Raw genomic sequence first — 15,718 nt, 5'->3', positions numbered from 1 at the left:
GTTTTCCTAATATGCAGGCTTGAAATTGCAGCGTAATTTCTTTTTGCACTCGGTGACCTTTGACCTTAGGTGCATATTAAAGGTCATATGAATTTAAGATTATTGGTGAAGGTTCCAAGTCTCTATGACGTCTGGTTCTCGAAAAAGAACTTTTCAAAAAATATTGATAATTTTTAAAGGGAAATAACTCCTTATAAGGCTTAGTAACAAATTAATTGTTTATGTTTATAAACATTGCCATCTGTTCTCGTATATGCTGCCATTTTCAAATCGAGTCTATCTCTAATACTTTTAAAGAAAAATACAAATAAAAGAAATTGCTTCAAGGGGATATAACTCTCAAAGCGGATGATGAAATCCTATGCAGCCTCATATGGTATTACATCATGATAATATCTACCTATTGTCTGAATAAGGTCATGATATCTTTTAAAACATTTTGGGGGGGGACCATGTTGAAAAAAATCAATAAAAGGGAGATAACTTCCAAAGGGGATGATGAAATCCTACAAAAGTTCATCTGGTAAAAGTTCATGATGAGGTATATCCATGGTGCAAATTTGGTATTGATAACTCCAATAGAAGCGGTAGGAGGGCGTGCCAAACAAATGCTGGAAGGAAAAAAAAAAGAAAAAAAAACATTAGAAAAACAATAAGGTCTTTCCTCGGGAAGAGGAAAGACCTTAAAAAGTGGCAACATAGATGGGATAATAGTGATACAGGAAGATTTTATTATAACTTTCATCAGACTGTCAGCAAAAAATCGACATTTGATTATCCAGAACATAAAACAGCAAAAAATGATTAGAAATTTAAGATCCGGATACTACCTAAAAAATTACCAAAACAAAATCAATCAAAATATAGACCCCAAGTGTGAATGTGGTCAATTAGAAACTGTGGAACATTATTTATTATTTTGTGAAAATTATGAAGAGGCAAAAGACAGAAATTTATACATGAGATATACTTTAACACAGGATCGTTACATATTGATTTGGAACTTTTATTGTCAATGGAAAAAAACGACAATGTCTCCGTCTCTAATGAAACACTAATGCGATTGTTGGGTGACTTTATTTGCGAGTCGCACCGGTTTGATTTAATGTTAAATTTTTTAAATTTTTTTTTCCTTTAAATTTTCATGTTAATTAATTAATATATATATATTTTTAATTTTTGTAAAAATATGTTAAGCACAGTTGCCACCTAATAGTATATATATCTTAAAGTACAAGTGAGTTGTTTACCAGAGTGAAATATATACACGCGAGACTTGACAGATTACAAGGGAGACAATCCAGTGTCAACAGCGACACCTACAGAATACAGAATACAGAATTACATAGGGTTTATACTAAACTTGTGGCAGATTTGAAATGGCAGACAGACTGACACAGCTACAGGATGCTGTAAATCAAGTAAAACGCAACAGATTTAGTTTAACGTTAACAAGGTTCATCCACATGGGTCCAGGATAGTAAACCCGGCAAATTTTAAGGTTCATGTGGACCCTATGGCTAAAATGGCCGTATTTTCACCTCAAAATTTACTCTGAGTACAGACAAACCTGCGCATCTGTAAAAAATTTCAGGCATAGCATGCCCTAGATAAATAAATTTCAAATATGTTTAATGTTTTAGAAAAATAAAAACTTACCAGGATTTTGCCGTGCACTTTTTTTTATTCCTCCAGAAGGTGCCAAAATAAACTAAGTTGGGAAACAGGTTTGAGAACTTCCCCACAGGTAATAATTGAAGTGAGCTGTATTGCTTGACACGGACATGAGATGGACAATAGATACCTGACAATAATTGGTTATTTAAACTGTGTACCAGAGTGGACCATATCAAGGTAAACTCAACTGTTTGTTAATTTTACCATCTTCTGTAGGGACGAAAAAAAGTGTACGGCAAAATCCAGTTAAGTTATGAATTTTCTAAATCATACAATGCATTTGAATTCTATTTATCTAGGGCATGCTATGCCTTAAAACTTTTCCAGATGCACAGGTTTGCCTGTACTCATAGTAAATTTTGAGGTGAAAATACGGCCATTTTAGCCATAGGGTTCCACATGAACCTTAACACCTGTGGTTCATCATGCAGGATGGACAACAATGGTTGTATTTATACATCAAAACCTACTCTGAGACTGAGAACAGATAAACAAATGCATCCTATGACAATGTTTAAAAGTTAAATGCATTTTTTGTGTTTTAGAAAGATAAAATCTTTTTTGAATTTTGATGGACATTTTTTTTGTTACTGCTGTTGTTATGGGTGTGTTAAAAAAAACACATAAAATTGCATTGTTATATATACATTGATATAAATACATTGATATAAATGAAGACCTTACGCTTTTAATATAAACTTTTATTGTATATTGTTTTATCAAACAACTTATATTTTACTGACGTATGAACAGTGTTGTTTTTGTTAAACTCCAAAATAACCAAATACATATCTTTTTTTGCTTTTTAGAATTGAATGGTCTTTATAACTGATGGTATGAAAGGAGATACTAATTGATTTACATGTAGAATACCCTTACTATGCCAGTCTTTGAAAAAACACTGGTTTGTTGTCAATTACGAATAGATTATTCATCCAAATTGGAAAGAAAATATTCCCAGTCGTGCAAATTCTTTTCTTTTCAATTACCATTTGTCAAGCACCTATAGCAACACAATGTAGTACATCTATTCAAAATTTACTCATAATACTTTGCTGTAGTTGCTTTACATAGCTATTACCACAACTAAAGAATCTATCGATGTCTTTATCAACATATGGCAGAAATATATTTTGCCATTTACAATCATTTAAAAAAAATCTTCTGATCCAAGTACATTTCAAAGCATTTATAAAAGCATGTAAATTAATCATTTTTAAGCCTCCATCACAATAATCTTTTTGTATTACATCTTTTTTCACTCTATGAACTGGTGAGTTCAAAATAAACTTATACATAAGTTCATTTATAAATCTGTTTAATAATATCTTCACTTGGATTAGGTACATGTAGTGACAATATTAAATGGTTTAAAATTGGCAAAACATAAGTGTCTTTACAACTGTAATTCGACCAATGACAATAATGTTACGTCTAGACTGTTGTTTGATTAGTCTTTTTATTTTTACAATATTTTCATCATAATTGATTTTAACTAGTTTATCAAAATCAAAATTAACACCCAATAATTTAAAGGATGTGCTTCCCCAAGTAAGAATTTGATTTGTACAAAGTGTCAAAGAGGTGGATTTAGGGGAGGGGGTCAGGGGGCCCTTGCCCCCCCCTTTTGAGAAAAAAAAATTGGTTGATTATTTAGGGAATCACTGAAGGGTGACGGGAGCGAGCCCCCACATATGAAAATTTCTAGATCCACCACTGATAAATAAGCAAATTTTCCATCCATATTTTGTCTTATGGTATAATACCCTGTTGTTTCAATTATCTACGTAGAGAAGGACTAAATCTTCAGAAAACACAGTGACAATCCTCAGAAGCAACACAGTGACAATCATCAAAACCAACACAGTGACAATCAACAGAACCCCCATAAAAATCAAATGGTAGCTCCCTAACTTAACCAGGTAAAAGGAAATTATTTGGCCTTTTCGGTATTTGTTTGTTTAAAGTTCTAAATTTACACACTAGAAATTTAGATGTGGTTGATTACTTTGAAAAAAACCTGTTTAGAATAGTCATGATAGTCAATCTTAAAAAAACATTCAATTAATTAAGTTAATAATGTTACTCATTTCAATGTTCCAAGTTAAAACAGACATATGGTACTGTAGATCATTGTACGAACGTCATAAGAATTTGAACTAGGTATGCCTATTATTTGGAAATTGTGATGTCACATTGCAATTTTAATAGCACAAAGACTCGTGAGACTAGGATGCACCAACTGGTTATCATCTTTGTTAGAGTCTATCAAAATGTACCTCTGTCTTATTTTTTTTTCGTAATCTGTTTTATTGTAAATTAAGCTATTATTCTTCTCAATTGATTTGCTTCATATTTTTCAAGTCAGGACCTTTTGTAGACGACCACACAGTATGGGTTTTTCTCATTGTTGACGGCTGTAGGTTGCCTATAATTGCTTACATCCACTTCATTTGACTTTCTCAATAATTAAATGGAAAAATCCATTGTAGGTGCCCTTATGTGAATAACATTTGCCAGATTTTTATCAAAATTATATCAAATGTTAATATACATGATATAAGCAATGTCTCGACAGACAAATTAAAGTGCAGAATCCAATATTGTTACAAAAGTCATGCCCTTTTGATTGAAGTATTAATTATATCGTAAATTGCACTCATTTGCTCTTATGTCTTCATTTCTCTAAAATATTTGTGAAAAGTTTTAATAAACAAAAGTGTTGTTTTTTTCAGATAAAATATGTGCAACTCAGTGGAAATTGGAACTTTCTTTGTATTAAATATAAAAAAAAATCTTCTAAATTTGTTTAAATATTTATGAAAATTTTCTATTTGCAGATGGCTGATCATTTTTGCAACAGTGTAGGAATTTTACAACAGTATTCACCACCAAGTCAATTTGCTGGATTTGAGAAACAAAAACAGTCTCCATCAGACCCACCACAAGAAGGTACAGTACATATTATGCATATGCTGTAGTAATTAGATATGTAAAGCAACTGCTTTTTCACCTTTCTTCTCTTCAATTTGCTAATTTAAAATCTGTCAAATGAAACTAAAAATACAGTACAGTCACATTTTCACTTTGATTAAATAGTCAAAAGTTTGTCTTGAAATACAGATGATATTTCTTTCTTTGAATTAAGATAAATTTGGTCTAACATTTACAAAGGGCAGAATAAGACATTTATACATATATATATATTTTAGTTTTCAATTTATACTCGTGTATATATATATATATATATATATATATATATTTTAGTTTTCAATTTATACTCGTGTGTATATATATATATATATATATATAAACTGCCTAGAAAACTGTTAGAGTAGATCGGATTTGTAACTTCCACCCCGGCGCCTGGGCTGGAACCTGTACTTTTTGTTTCTAACTTCTACGACAACACCGCCTAACATTGCACAGAGACCTTATCCCCTCCTCTATATATATATATATATATATAGGGAAATTGTTACAGTTCAATTTGATAGTAAAGATATGAATGGTTTAGGTATTTTTGTTATATCCTAATTGTCTTAATGAAATAAGCAAGATGTAACAAATACTTTTAATTATATACTTGATTTTTATTATTATAAAAGGCCAATAAACATTTCTAGAATTTTAAAAAAATGGACCCTAAAATATTTTCCTTTTTAAAATTTGATTGGTCATGTTGGTAGCTCGATAAAAGTTAAGTAAAACTATTTCTCAAAACATATAAAGAAACTTAAAATGAAATATATTTAATTTTTAACAAGTTAAATTTATGGATAATAGTCATTTCACTTTTTTGATAAATACCTTGAAGTGTAGAAATAGTTATCAACTATCAACTATTATATAGATAGTACATATTATAATATGAAGAGTTCAAAGAATTTTGTATATATATATGATCAATTAGAAATAATGGCAAATTAGTACTTCACCACTTACTACATAAACCAAGCTTTAAACATAGCTTACAACAAAAAGAACCAGTATAGAACCAGTGTGTCAAATTATAGAACCCAGAGCTTTAAAAAGAACAAAACTACAGTAAAACCAACATTGTAGATGTGTTCTGTAAAACACTTGCCATTTATAAAGGGTTCAATTATTTATGTTGATCCTTCAATCTTATAAAGGAATTTTTGGACCATTGGCCAGTGTAATGATTGTCTTGGTATATATACATTTATGTATTGGTTCATTAGAAATGTTTCATCTTATTACTTGATCTGTGCCCATATAGTAAAAAAACTCATTTTGAGACCTTTCTCAGAAAATTCAGTAATTAATCTGTTTCTGTTTATGACTACACTAATATGATGTATATCTATTTAACAGATTATCCACAAGTATTTGCCAAACTAATAGCAAGAACTGCAGGTGATGTGGATCTACTTATAGATTCATTACCTAGTGAAGAATCCTCTTTAGAGTTACAGGTAGGTATTTATAGACAGGTGATGTGGATCTACTTATAGATTCATTACCTAGTGAAGAATCATCTTTAGAGTTACAGGTAGGAATTAATAGATAGGTGATGTGGATCTACTTATAGATACATTACCTAGTGAAGAATCCTCTTAAGAGTTACAGGTAGGGATTAACAGACAGGTGATGTGGATCTACTTATAGATTCATTACCTAGTGAAGAATTCTCTTAAGAGTTACAGGTAGGGATTAATAGACAGGTGATGTGGATCAACTTATAGATTAATTACCTAGTGAAGAATCCTCTTAAGAGTTACAGGTAGGGATTAATAGACAGATGATGTGGATCTACTTATAGATTCATTACCTAGTGAAGAATCCTCTTAAGAGTTACAGGTAGGGATTAATAGACAGATGATGTGGATCTACTTATAGATTCATTACCTAGTGAAGAATCCTCTTAAGAGTTACAGGTAGGTATTTATAGACAGGTGATGTGGATCTACAAATACATTCAAAACCTAGTAAAGAAACCTCTTTAGCGTTACAGGTAGGAATTAATAGATAGGTGATGTGGATCTACTTAAAGATACATTACCTAGTGAAGAATCCTCTTAAGAGTTACAGGTAGGGATTAATAGACAGGTGATCTGGATCTACTAATAGATTCATTACCTAGTGTTGTTAATTTTTTTTCATTGTTTATCAAGATAACACACCATCTGGTAAATGTCAATCACCCAATTATATTTGGAGTGACGGATTTATTTGAAAACTAATAATTATATTTGATTATAATTTGACAATAAATATAACATCATATCTTATTACATCATATCTAAGTTAAGTCATATCTTATTTTAGATTTACATTATTGGTTCATGGAAATAAAGTTAGTTATTTCCCTTTGACCAGAAATAGTTTAACTAGGAAGTATTTCATCAAAAATTGAATTCTTTGGGTTTTTTATATGCTGATTCTAGCAATATTGGATCATAATAGTTAAATGTCCAGTTTCAATTTTTTCAGTTCTTTGACCACATTTATTTTGTGTCACAAACCTATGCTGTATCAAATATTCAATCACAATCCAAATTCAGAGCTGTTTAAAGCTTAAATGTTGTGTCCGTACTTGCACAACTGTTTAGGGTTTGACCTATGTAGGAAAATCATGACAGCCTCTTGTTTACAGTACAGTCCCTTATGAAATCTCTGACAACATCTTGTTTACAGTAAAGTCACCATGAAATCTCTGACAGCATCTTGTTTACAGTAAAGTCACCATTGAAATGGCATATGTCGAATATTGTTCTACCTTTTGTCACTAACTCCTTAGATGAGTTCAGTTACCATAACAATTCTGTATAAAAGTTTAATTACTGTACTGTTTAGTAGTTGCCTCCTAGAAATAGTTGGATATTATATGAACTTGCATTCAAAAATGTTTTTATTGAATAGAAGATTCATGATTAGACTAATTCTCTTCCAGTTTTGAATCAGGCAGACTTTAATGGGTGTTACTTAGGTTTTTAGATAACTGTAAATTCATAAATTATTGATTGCATTTATTATTGTGATTTTTTTCAAGAATGGACAAAATGGGAGATTGATTATTGCAACATCAGGAAAATCAGCACAGAGGCGTAGCACTCAAATTTATATTGGTACGGCAGAAAATTTTATGAGTCGCGAAGCGAGTCATCCCGCCTCGTAGAGGCGGTTACTCGGCAGGGGTACGGGGCCGCTCAAGGCCCCGAGAATTTTTTGGATAAATGGTGCAAAATCCTGCATTCTGACCCTTTTCTGACACTGAAATTTCGCTCCTGAAAATTCCATTTTTTAAGTTATAAACTTCAAAATGTATTTTTTTTTAAAATCCAACCGTGCATGATATATTTTTTAAAAAAAAGTTAACAATCCAACTGGATAGGAAAAACGAAAAAAGTTAACAATCCAACTGGATAGGAAAAACGGAATATGCTGCTTTGAAATTATAAAAATGTACAAATAACTTAGAAATGAGTCTCGTGATGTCCTCCTCTAAACATAGAACAATGTAACGTTAGAACATTTCGTTCATCATCATTCACATAAAGCTCAGCTGCACAAACATATTGTAAATCGCAGGCTAATGTTTCATTATCTATAATACTAAAATTACGAGGTCCAATTTGTCAGCCGTCATCACGTAAAAACGACGAATCAAAGAATTCAACTTTATATATAACTAATATAGTACAAAGGTGTAGATTAAAAATTACACCACTCCAGGCCCTTTTGTTTTCCACGTAATTAATATTGCCAATAATTAAGAAGTTCCGGGTCGAATCCGATACCGATACCAATAGTATATTCACCTGTTACCGATTACCTTATCTGTACGTTCCGCATCTGACAGGCGCACCACCAAACGGTGTATTCAGGATTAATATGCTATATAGTATTACACGGGTCATAATCAAAGGGTTGACACTACTTAATTGTCAAATTGTTACCTATTGTAGTATTTTAATCAGTTAGACTTTCTAAGATAACAATACGAATACTAAAAATCTGGACTAAAATAAGGCGTATAGGTACAGTTTTCAATTTGTTAGCGGGCATGACGTTAAACAGCGAATTAAAGAATTCAATATTTATAACTAATATAGGACAATGTTGTTGATTAAAAAATACTCCATTCCAGGACCTTTTGTTTTCCAAATAATTAATATTATCAAATTATTCAAGTTCCAGTTCGACGGATTCAAACAGAAAGAATTGAAAGCAAAGAAAACTGTGTATCTTATAATCGGCATGACTTTATCAGATGACAATACTAATACTAAAATAACTAAAGGCTTGCGCATAGTTATATACTTTAATTCAGTCACGACTCGCGATATCACGGGTGTGTTCTAGTCTATATAAAAAATAAGAAAGTAAAATAATAAAAAATCAAAAATAACAATTGGACAACGGTATTTTTTTTTATTAAATATAAAACCCGATTTCAGGGGGGAAAGTTGGTTTTGGCAAAGAAATGCAAAGAGTTGGATGTGTTTTTAGAATATACAAGTAATGTAATAACATGTTCCTTTATTTTAAAATGTTAATAAACGGGTTTGTAACTAGCATAAGAAACACCATAACTTCAGCAATCATTCTTTTTTTCTTTATTTATATGCCAATCCTTGAGGCATTATGATTTCGGTCTGCGAGTCCGTTCGTCTGGTCGTCTGTCCCACTTCAGGTTAAAGTTTTTGTCAATTAAGGTAGCTTTTAATGAAGTTGAAGTCAAATCAACTTGAAACTGTACATATGTTCCCTTTGATATGATATTTTTAATCATCATGCAGAATTAGAGTTTTGATCCCAATTTTACGGTCCACTGAATATAAAAAATGATAGTGGCCGCTTTAGGTTAAACTTTGTATTTGGTCAGGGAAGTTTTTGAGGAAGTTGATGAAGTTGAATTCTAACCACCTTGAAACTTTGTTCACATGTTCCCAAAGGTAATATCTTTCTTATTTATATATTTCGAAATCAAAGTTTTGATCCCAATTAATGGTCAACTGAACATAGAAAATGATAGTGCGAGTTGGGCAACTGAGTTCTATGAACACATTCTTGTTGTATATTTTTTTCTGTCAGTGACAGTGATCATGACTAAAAGAAACAAATACAAAAAATGAGTTAATGATGCAAGGGCTGGTCTATCATTTAATGTACCATTCTAAGGACAAGGCTTAGGGATTATATCGACGACTACATGTAAATGTGACTGCTGGACTTATATCCAGGGTGTATACTCGTAACGCATGGTTACAGATTTTAGCGTCATGGAATGCTTATTTTTAGCATTTTTTTCATTATCACACAGTAGATTGTAAATTTGTAGAGGGTGAAACTCCGAGATTACAGAAATATTATTCAATCTTTTGCTTCAATGAACTTTTGCCTCTTTGGTATTTAAAAAAAAAAAATCTGCCTCAAGTTTCACACCTTTTGTTCAATGAAGTAAAATCCGTAAATTTTCAAAAAAAGAGTTAAATTACAAGAGAAATTTAACTCGCTTTTTGTTTTTCGTATGTTTTGTTCGATAACTTTCTCTGCGGAAACTCTTTAAACAGCGAAGTTGGGAAGCTGAGTACTTAATAACATTAGTTCTTCCATGCCACTGAGTCATAGTATTCATACAAAAAAGTCATGCAACTGATGTTATGAAATGTTTACACCAGGATAATTGTAGAAAAGAGGGGGCGAAAGTTACCAGAGGGACATTCAAACTCGTAGATCAAAAATAAACTGACAACGCGGGCATGGCTGAAAAAAAGACAACTAATAGTACACAAGACACAACATATAAAACAAAAGACGAAACAAAACAACCTCCCCCAAAAAACTGGATGTAAACTTAGGTGCTCCGGACGGGTAAGCAGATCATGCTTAGTCCCAATATGGCACCGTTTGCTCATGTTTTTACAAACCCGGTAAATAGTCTAACTCGGTAGGTCACAATCGTGAAAAGGGAACTGGATTGTATAGTTAAGAAATAAGTAACATATCCAATTTCATATGTGAAACGGAAAGTCCGTTACGTTGAACCAACTCGTGATAGCATCCGTAAAATTAAAGAAAGGATGATTTCAACTTTACCATTTGGAACTCTTGGTTGTATTGCTTCCTTTCGAGCAGCAACCCTCTATCAAGAAAATCATTATAGAAAATACAACCCCGGGAATATCGTATCGATTGGGAGATATATATACTCCGTATGCAGGCGATGCTACAAAGAAATGGAAAGTTCACAATTAGGAAACTGATATTTTCTCTTTTGTCGTTTGTCTGTTTGAATTGTTTTACTTTAGTCAATTATGATTGGGTTCTGTATTGATTGCTGTTCGATGTGGCAGAGCCAAGGCTCCGTACTGAAGACCGTAATTTTACCTATAATTGTTTTCTTTTTAATTACACATTGTGACTTGGATTGAGAGTTGTCTCATTGACACTCAAACTCAAGCTAAAAAAAATGTGGGTTCGTGGTCTAGTGGTTAAGACCGATGGCTACATTACTGAAGGTCCCGAGTACGATTCTCACTCGAGACGTTGAATTTTCAGTTCATCAGTAGGATGATTTTCACCCTCACACACACATTTCTGGTATCCAGACCGGAGTATAAACCTAGATTGGATACTTCGGGTGCCTCGGTAGGTCAAAGTTGTTCCCAGCTTGACCTGGAGATCAATCTTCTGAAAATCTCTTCGGGTTGTTTGTTCCCGCCGAGAAGCCCGGTGGTTATCTCCGAGTACTTCGGCCTCCTCCACCATAATAACAGACCCCTGTGTCCTACACACTCCCTTGGGCGTTGTTGGGTGGGGATTGTTCTGGTGGTGGGATAATATTGTAAAGGACACATTTCCATTAATCCTTAGGGAGTGTACATGGATCCGCTGTACCCTTGCAGTCAATCGAGGAGTGTGTCTCAACTGGCGGAATCGAAGTACATACACTACATACTCCATATTCTTATTTCTATTGAACCGGTATTAATGAATGTATACGGTAAATTACTTATGACTCATAAATGGATTTTCTATCTTTTTTATTTTCTTTAATACCTTGTTTTCTTTATTTCCATGCAAAAACTTTGGGTTTTAAAAAAACTTTTTATGCAAATTATTGGTACGGCAGCAGCCGTACCTGCCGTACCGGCTGCTACGCCCCTGCAGCATACAGATGTATGTAAGATCAACATTTTGTAATGCATAATATATATCAGAATGTGAGTCTTTTTTATTTCAAAAGCTGTCCATTTGCATTATTCACAATAATTTCTGAATTTACAATACATTTACTAGTAAATTAAAAGCATTACATTACAGGGTTCATAGTCTATTCAATACTCCATGGAAAAAGTAAATAACTTCTGAGAAATCATAAATTTGATTTTGATTGATTGTAGTCTTTTGCATTTATTATTTCAGTTGGCCAGCTTGAAGAAACTGGAAAATGAGAATCAAGAATCTGCAAAGCATTTGGAAGACATTGTCAGTAAAGGAGATACATTACTGAGTCAGATACAGGAAGTTTTGCATGATATTGCTGAATGTCAGCTTCGATGTCAAGCTTTAGAATCCAATACTTGATGATAGTATGAAAAGTATTTTGTACAGTGTGTAAAATAACCCCAGATAAACTGCTTCCTAGTGCATATTGGAATAACAACTTATGTTTTGTATAGAAACAGATGACCTGGGACAGTTTTGATGTTCTTGCAACATATGTTACAGGAAGAAGAGGAACTCTAGAAAGAAATACCATTTTATGTATTTTGCTATACATGTATATTAATCTTGTCAGAAATAAAACAACATATTGCTGAATTTGCTTCCTACATCTTGTCATTAGGGCTGTTCCAGAAATACTAATACCCCAGGAGGGGCAAATGATGTAGTTTTCATGAATAATCAAGTAGAACAAATTACAAAGTTGATACCGTTTCTTCTGAATTTTTATTTGTGGTTAGTAAGTAATGTAGGGAAATTGATAATATACAGGGGGTAGTGCGGATCCAGAACTTTTTTTGTATACTGGTATGGCAATGTAATATAGACTGTGTCATCATCATTGTCATCTGAAGATAATTGGTTTTAGTGGAGTGACCAATCCAACAATTTTTCAACTTTAATGGACCACCCTACCTGCAGGCTAAATTATGACTTTTTGGAAAGAGAAATATTTATTCTTTAATTTTTGCCTGGTCGTAGAATTGATATATGGTGCAATTTTTTTTTAAATAAGGTCAAAGGTTAGTGATTGAGTTTTTCACTGTTGTCAATTTATTTCACAAGAGGTTATAAAAAGTCTCCAAAAAATATATGAATTGTTACTAAACAAGAAATTCATAATAAAATAAACTGTAACACTTCATTTTCAACTTAATTTGAAAATAATGAAACCACCAAATGCACATTTTAAAAGGAATTCAGACTAGCAACAAAATAGAAGATGGAACAACCGAATCTCAATTCATTTATTTTTTTACAGTGTTTAAAGCAGGTATGCATTGCCAGGACTTTTCGCCGTTTGTCGACAGAAAGTGTAGAAACATTACTACAATCTTCCAATGAGCATCATAATAACGAGGAGGTCCATATCATATTCATTTAACTATAATGCAAAGTTCAAAATCCTCATTAAAGTTAATTAATAAGAAATACTGACTTGGAATGGCTTCGAAACTTTACAATAGGAAGTCTAAAACATTTTCATTCGGAAAATCATGAAATTATCAATGTAATCTAAATTTACAAATGTTGTAACCACTTCGTTAACATAATACAGCGTGTGCTTTCGCTAAACTGAGTGAAAATGGACAAAATTTAGAAGAAAAAAATAAGGAGTTCTAGTTTTACATTATGAATAAACAATTAAACTATGTATAAAATGCAAAATCATATGTCAAAAGACAAAAATAAGAGTAACAAAATTCAAATTGTGTCTTTTTTCTTTCCATTTTCTAAAACAACTGCACCGTATGAAATGTCTACGACTGGGCAAAAAAGTTAGCTGAAAGTATTGGCTTTGCGAAAAAATCGTTTTTAGCCTGCAGGTTTGCCGGTCCATTAAAGTCGTAAAATAAGCACCTTTTTTCTCGATCTGTCACGCATAGTTATAACTATATATGTTATATACTAGTCAACAAAAGAAACGATACATGACTGAAATAAAATTCATCAAAAAGTATTAAATATAAAACAAAATGAGATACACTATTTTAAAAAGCTTTCATTTGCAATATATGCACATATGCTAATGAAAATCAAAACCTGTCGAAAAGTAACTAAATTCTATGTAAACAGTCATAGGGTGCAAATTATTTTTGTAGAAAATTGGATAGAAAATCGACACATAATTTTCTAAGTACTAAATTAATTTTCAAATTTGTTTAAAATTATCCAATATGCTAATCAAGTTAAAAGTTCATGTTGTAACTAATGGGTTGAAATATTGGTTTTTTGTCGAGCCTGCAACTTTTGTTGCAGAAAGCTCGACATAGGGATAGTGATCCGGCGGGGGCGGCGTTAGCTCACTTCTTAAAAGCTTTATATTTTTAGAAGGTGGAAGACCTAGATGCTTCATACTTTGTTAGATGCTTCATGTTACGAAGTTTCCGTCAGTCACATGTCAGTCACATGTCCAATGTCCTTGACCTCATTTTCATGGTTCAGTGACCACTAGGATAACTATATTTGATATGTGCGTACCTTGCAAGGTCCTCATGTCTGTCAGACAGTTTTCACTTGACCTCGACCTCATTTCATGGATCAGTGAACAAGGTTAAGTTTTGGTGGTCAAGTCCATATTGCAGATACTATAAGCAATAGGGCTAGTATATTCGGTGTATGGAAGGACTGTAAGGTGTACATGTCCAACTGGCAAGTGTCATCTGACCTTGACCTTATTTTCATGGTTCAGTGGTTATAGTTAAATTTTTGTGTTTTGGTCTGTTTTTCTCATACTATATGCAATAGGTCTACTATATTGGTTGTATGGAATGATTGTAAGGTGTACATGTCTAGCGGGCAGATGTCATGTGACCTTGACCTCATTTTCATGGTTCAGTGGTCAAAGTTAAGTTTTTGAGTTTTGGTCTTATTATCTAATACTATATGCTATAGGTCAACGATATTTGGTGTGTGGAAATATTTTATGATCTTTATGTCAGTCGCCCAGGTTTTATTTGACCTTGACCTCATTTTCACGGTTCATTGCACAGTGTTAAGTTTATGTGTTTTGGTCTATTTTTCTTAAACTATAAGTAATGGGTCAACTATATATGTTGTATAGAAGCATTGTTAGCTGTACATGTCTGCCTGGCATGGTTCATCTGACCGTGACCTGATTTTCAAGGTTCATTGGTCTTTGTTTAGTTATCTTGGTTAATGTTAAGTTTATGTGACAGTTGTAATAAAGCTTAGCTTTATACTTAGGACTATCAACATAATATTAATGATTAGTATAGAAGGCGAGACATTTCAGCGTGTGCACTCTTGTTTTTATTTTTGGTAAAAAATGTGTTTTTTGAAATCTCAAAAAATGCAAAAAAAAATAAAAAAATTGTTCGTCTCAAATCAATGCTTTAGATATGGAAACAACACACTGTAAATTGGAACCTTTCGGATAAGTTTAAAGATTGTAACCGTTTTTTTAAATTCACTTTACACATACTGCCTATGGCAAATCAGTTGATAATGTATACATTTTAACGATTTTTTGTAATGCCAAACTTTGCTTTCCAAATAAACGAAGAAACTGTATGATTTTTTTTCCCATGCATATGATCACGTTTTTTTGGACGACAAATTTCTACATTTAGCGGTTAAACTATGAAAAAAAAAACATAGTATTTCAGGTTCAAATTTAGTAAATTAGTTTAAAAAGACACGAAATACCGAAGAGTAGAACATAGTTATTACAAAATCGTCAAAAGAAATATTCACCAGAAAGTCGTCAGCCATCTTTGGATATACGTAACTGCAAGTTACAGAGATCACATTTACCCCAGTGATGAAACAGTATAAACATTCAGCAAAATTAAACCATAAATAATAAACAAGAACGACATTG

At 32.4% G+C, this 15,718-nt stretch overlaps 2 protein-coding genes across 4 annotated transcripts in view; both read left to right on the top strand.

The window, feature by feature from the left end:
• Nucleotides 1-15,718, top strand: part of LOC143076133 (mediator of RNA polymerase II transcription subunit 15-like) — a 294,855-nt gene that overhangs the window by 9,580 nt on the left and 269,557 nt on the right. The gene's annotated exons all lie outside the window — the stretch shown is intronic.
• LOC143076135 (mediator of RNA polymerase II transcription subunit 21-like) lies at nucleotides 1,278-12,471 on the top strand. 3 transcript variants are annotated; one of them, XM_076251799.1, is made up of 4 exons: nucleotides 1,278-1,421; nucleotides 4,518-4,629; nucleotides 6,016-6,116; nucleotides 12,073-12,471. In XM_076251799.1, exons 1-4 carry the CDS (start codon nucleotides 1,380-1,382, stop codon nucleotides 12,232-12,234), a joined length of 417 nt encoding a protein of 138 aa, XP_076107914.1. In that variant the 5' UTR covers nucleotides 1,278-1,379; the 3' UTR covers nucleotides 12,235-12,471. The 3 variants fall into 3 exon arrangements, with proteins under 3 accessions (XP_076107914.1, XP_076107916.1, XP_076107915.1); XM_076251801.1 differs by lacking the exon at nucleotides 1,278-1,421 and adding an exon at nucleotides 2,949-3,599; XM_076251800.1 differs by lacking the exon at nucleotides 1,278-1,421 and adding an exon at nucleotides 3,654-4,096.

Source organism: Mytilus galloprovincialis, chromosome 5 (genome assembly GCF_965363235.1).
Source record: "Mytilus galloprovincialis chromosome 5, xbMytGall1.hap1.1, whole genome shotgun sequence".
NCBI lineage: Eukaryota > Metazoa > Mollusca > Bivalvia > Mytilida > Mytilidae > Mytilus > Mytilus galloprovincialis.
This window is presented reverse-complemented; position numbering and strand designations above follow the sequence as displayed.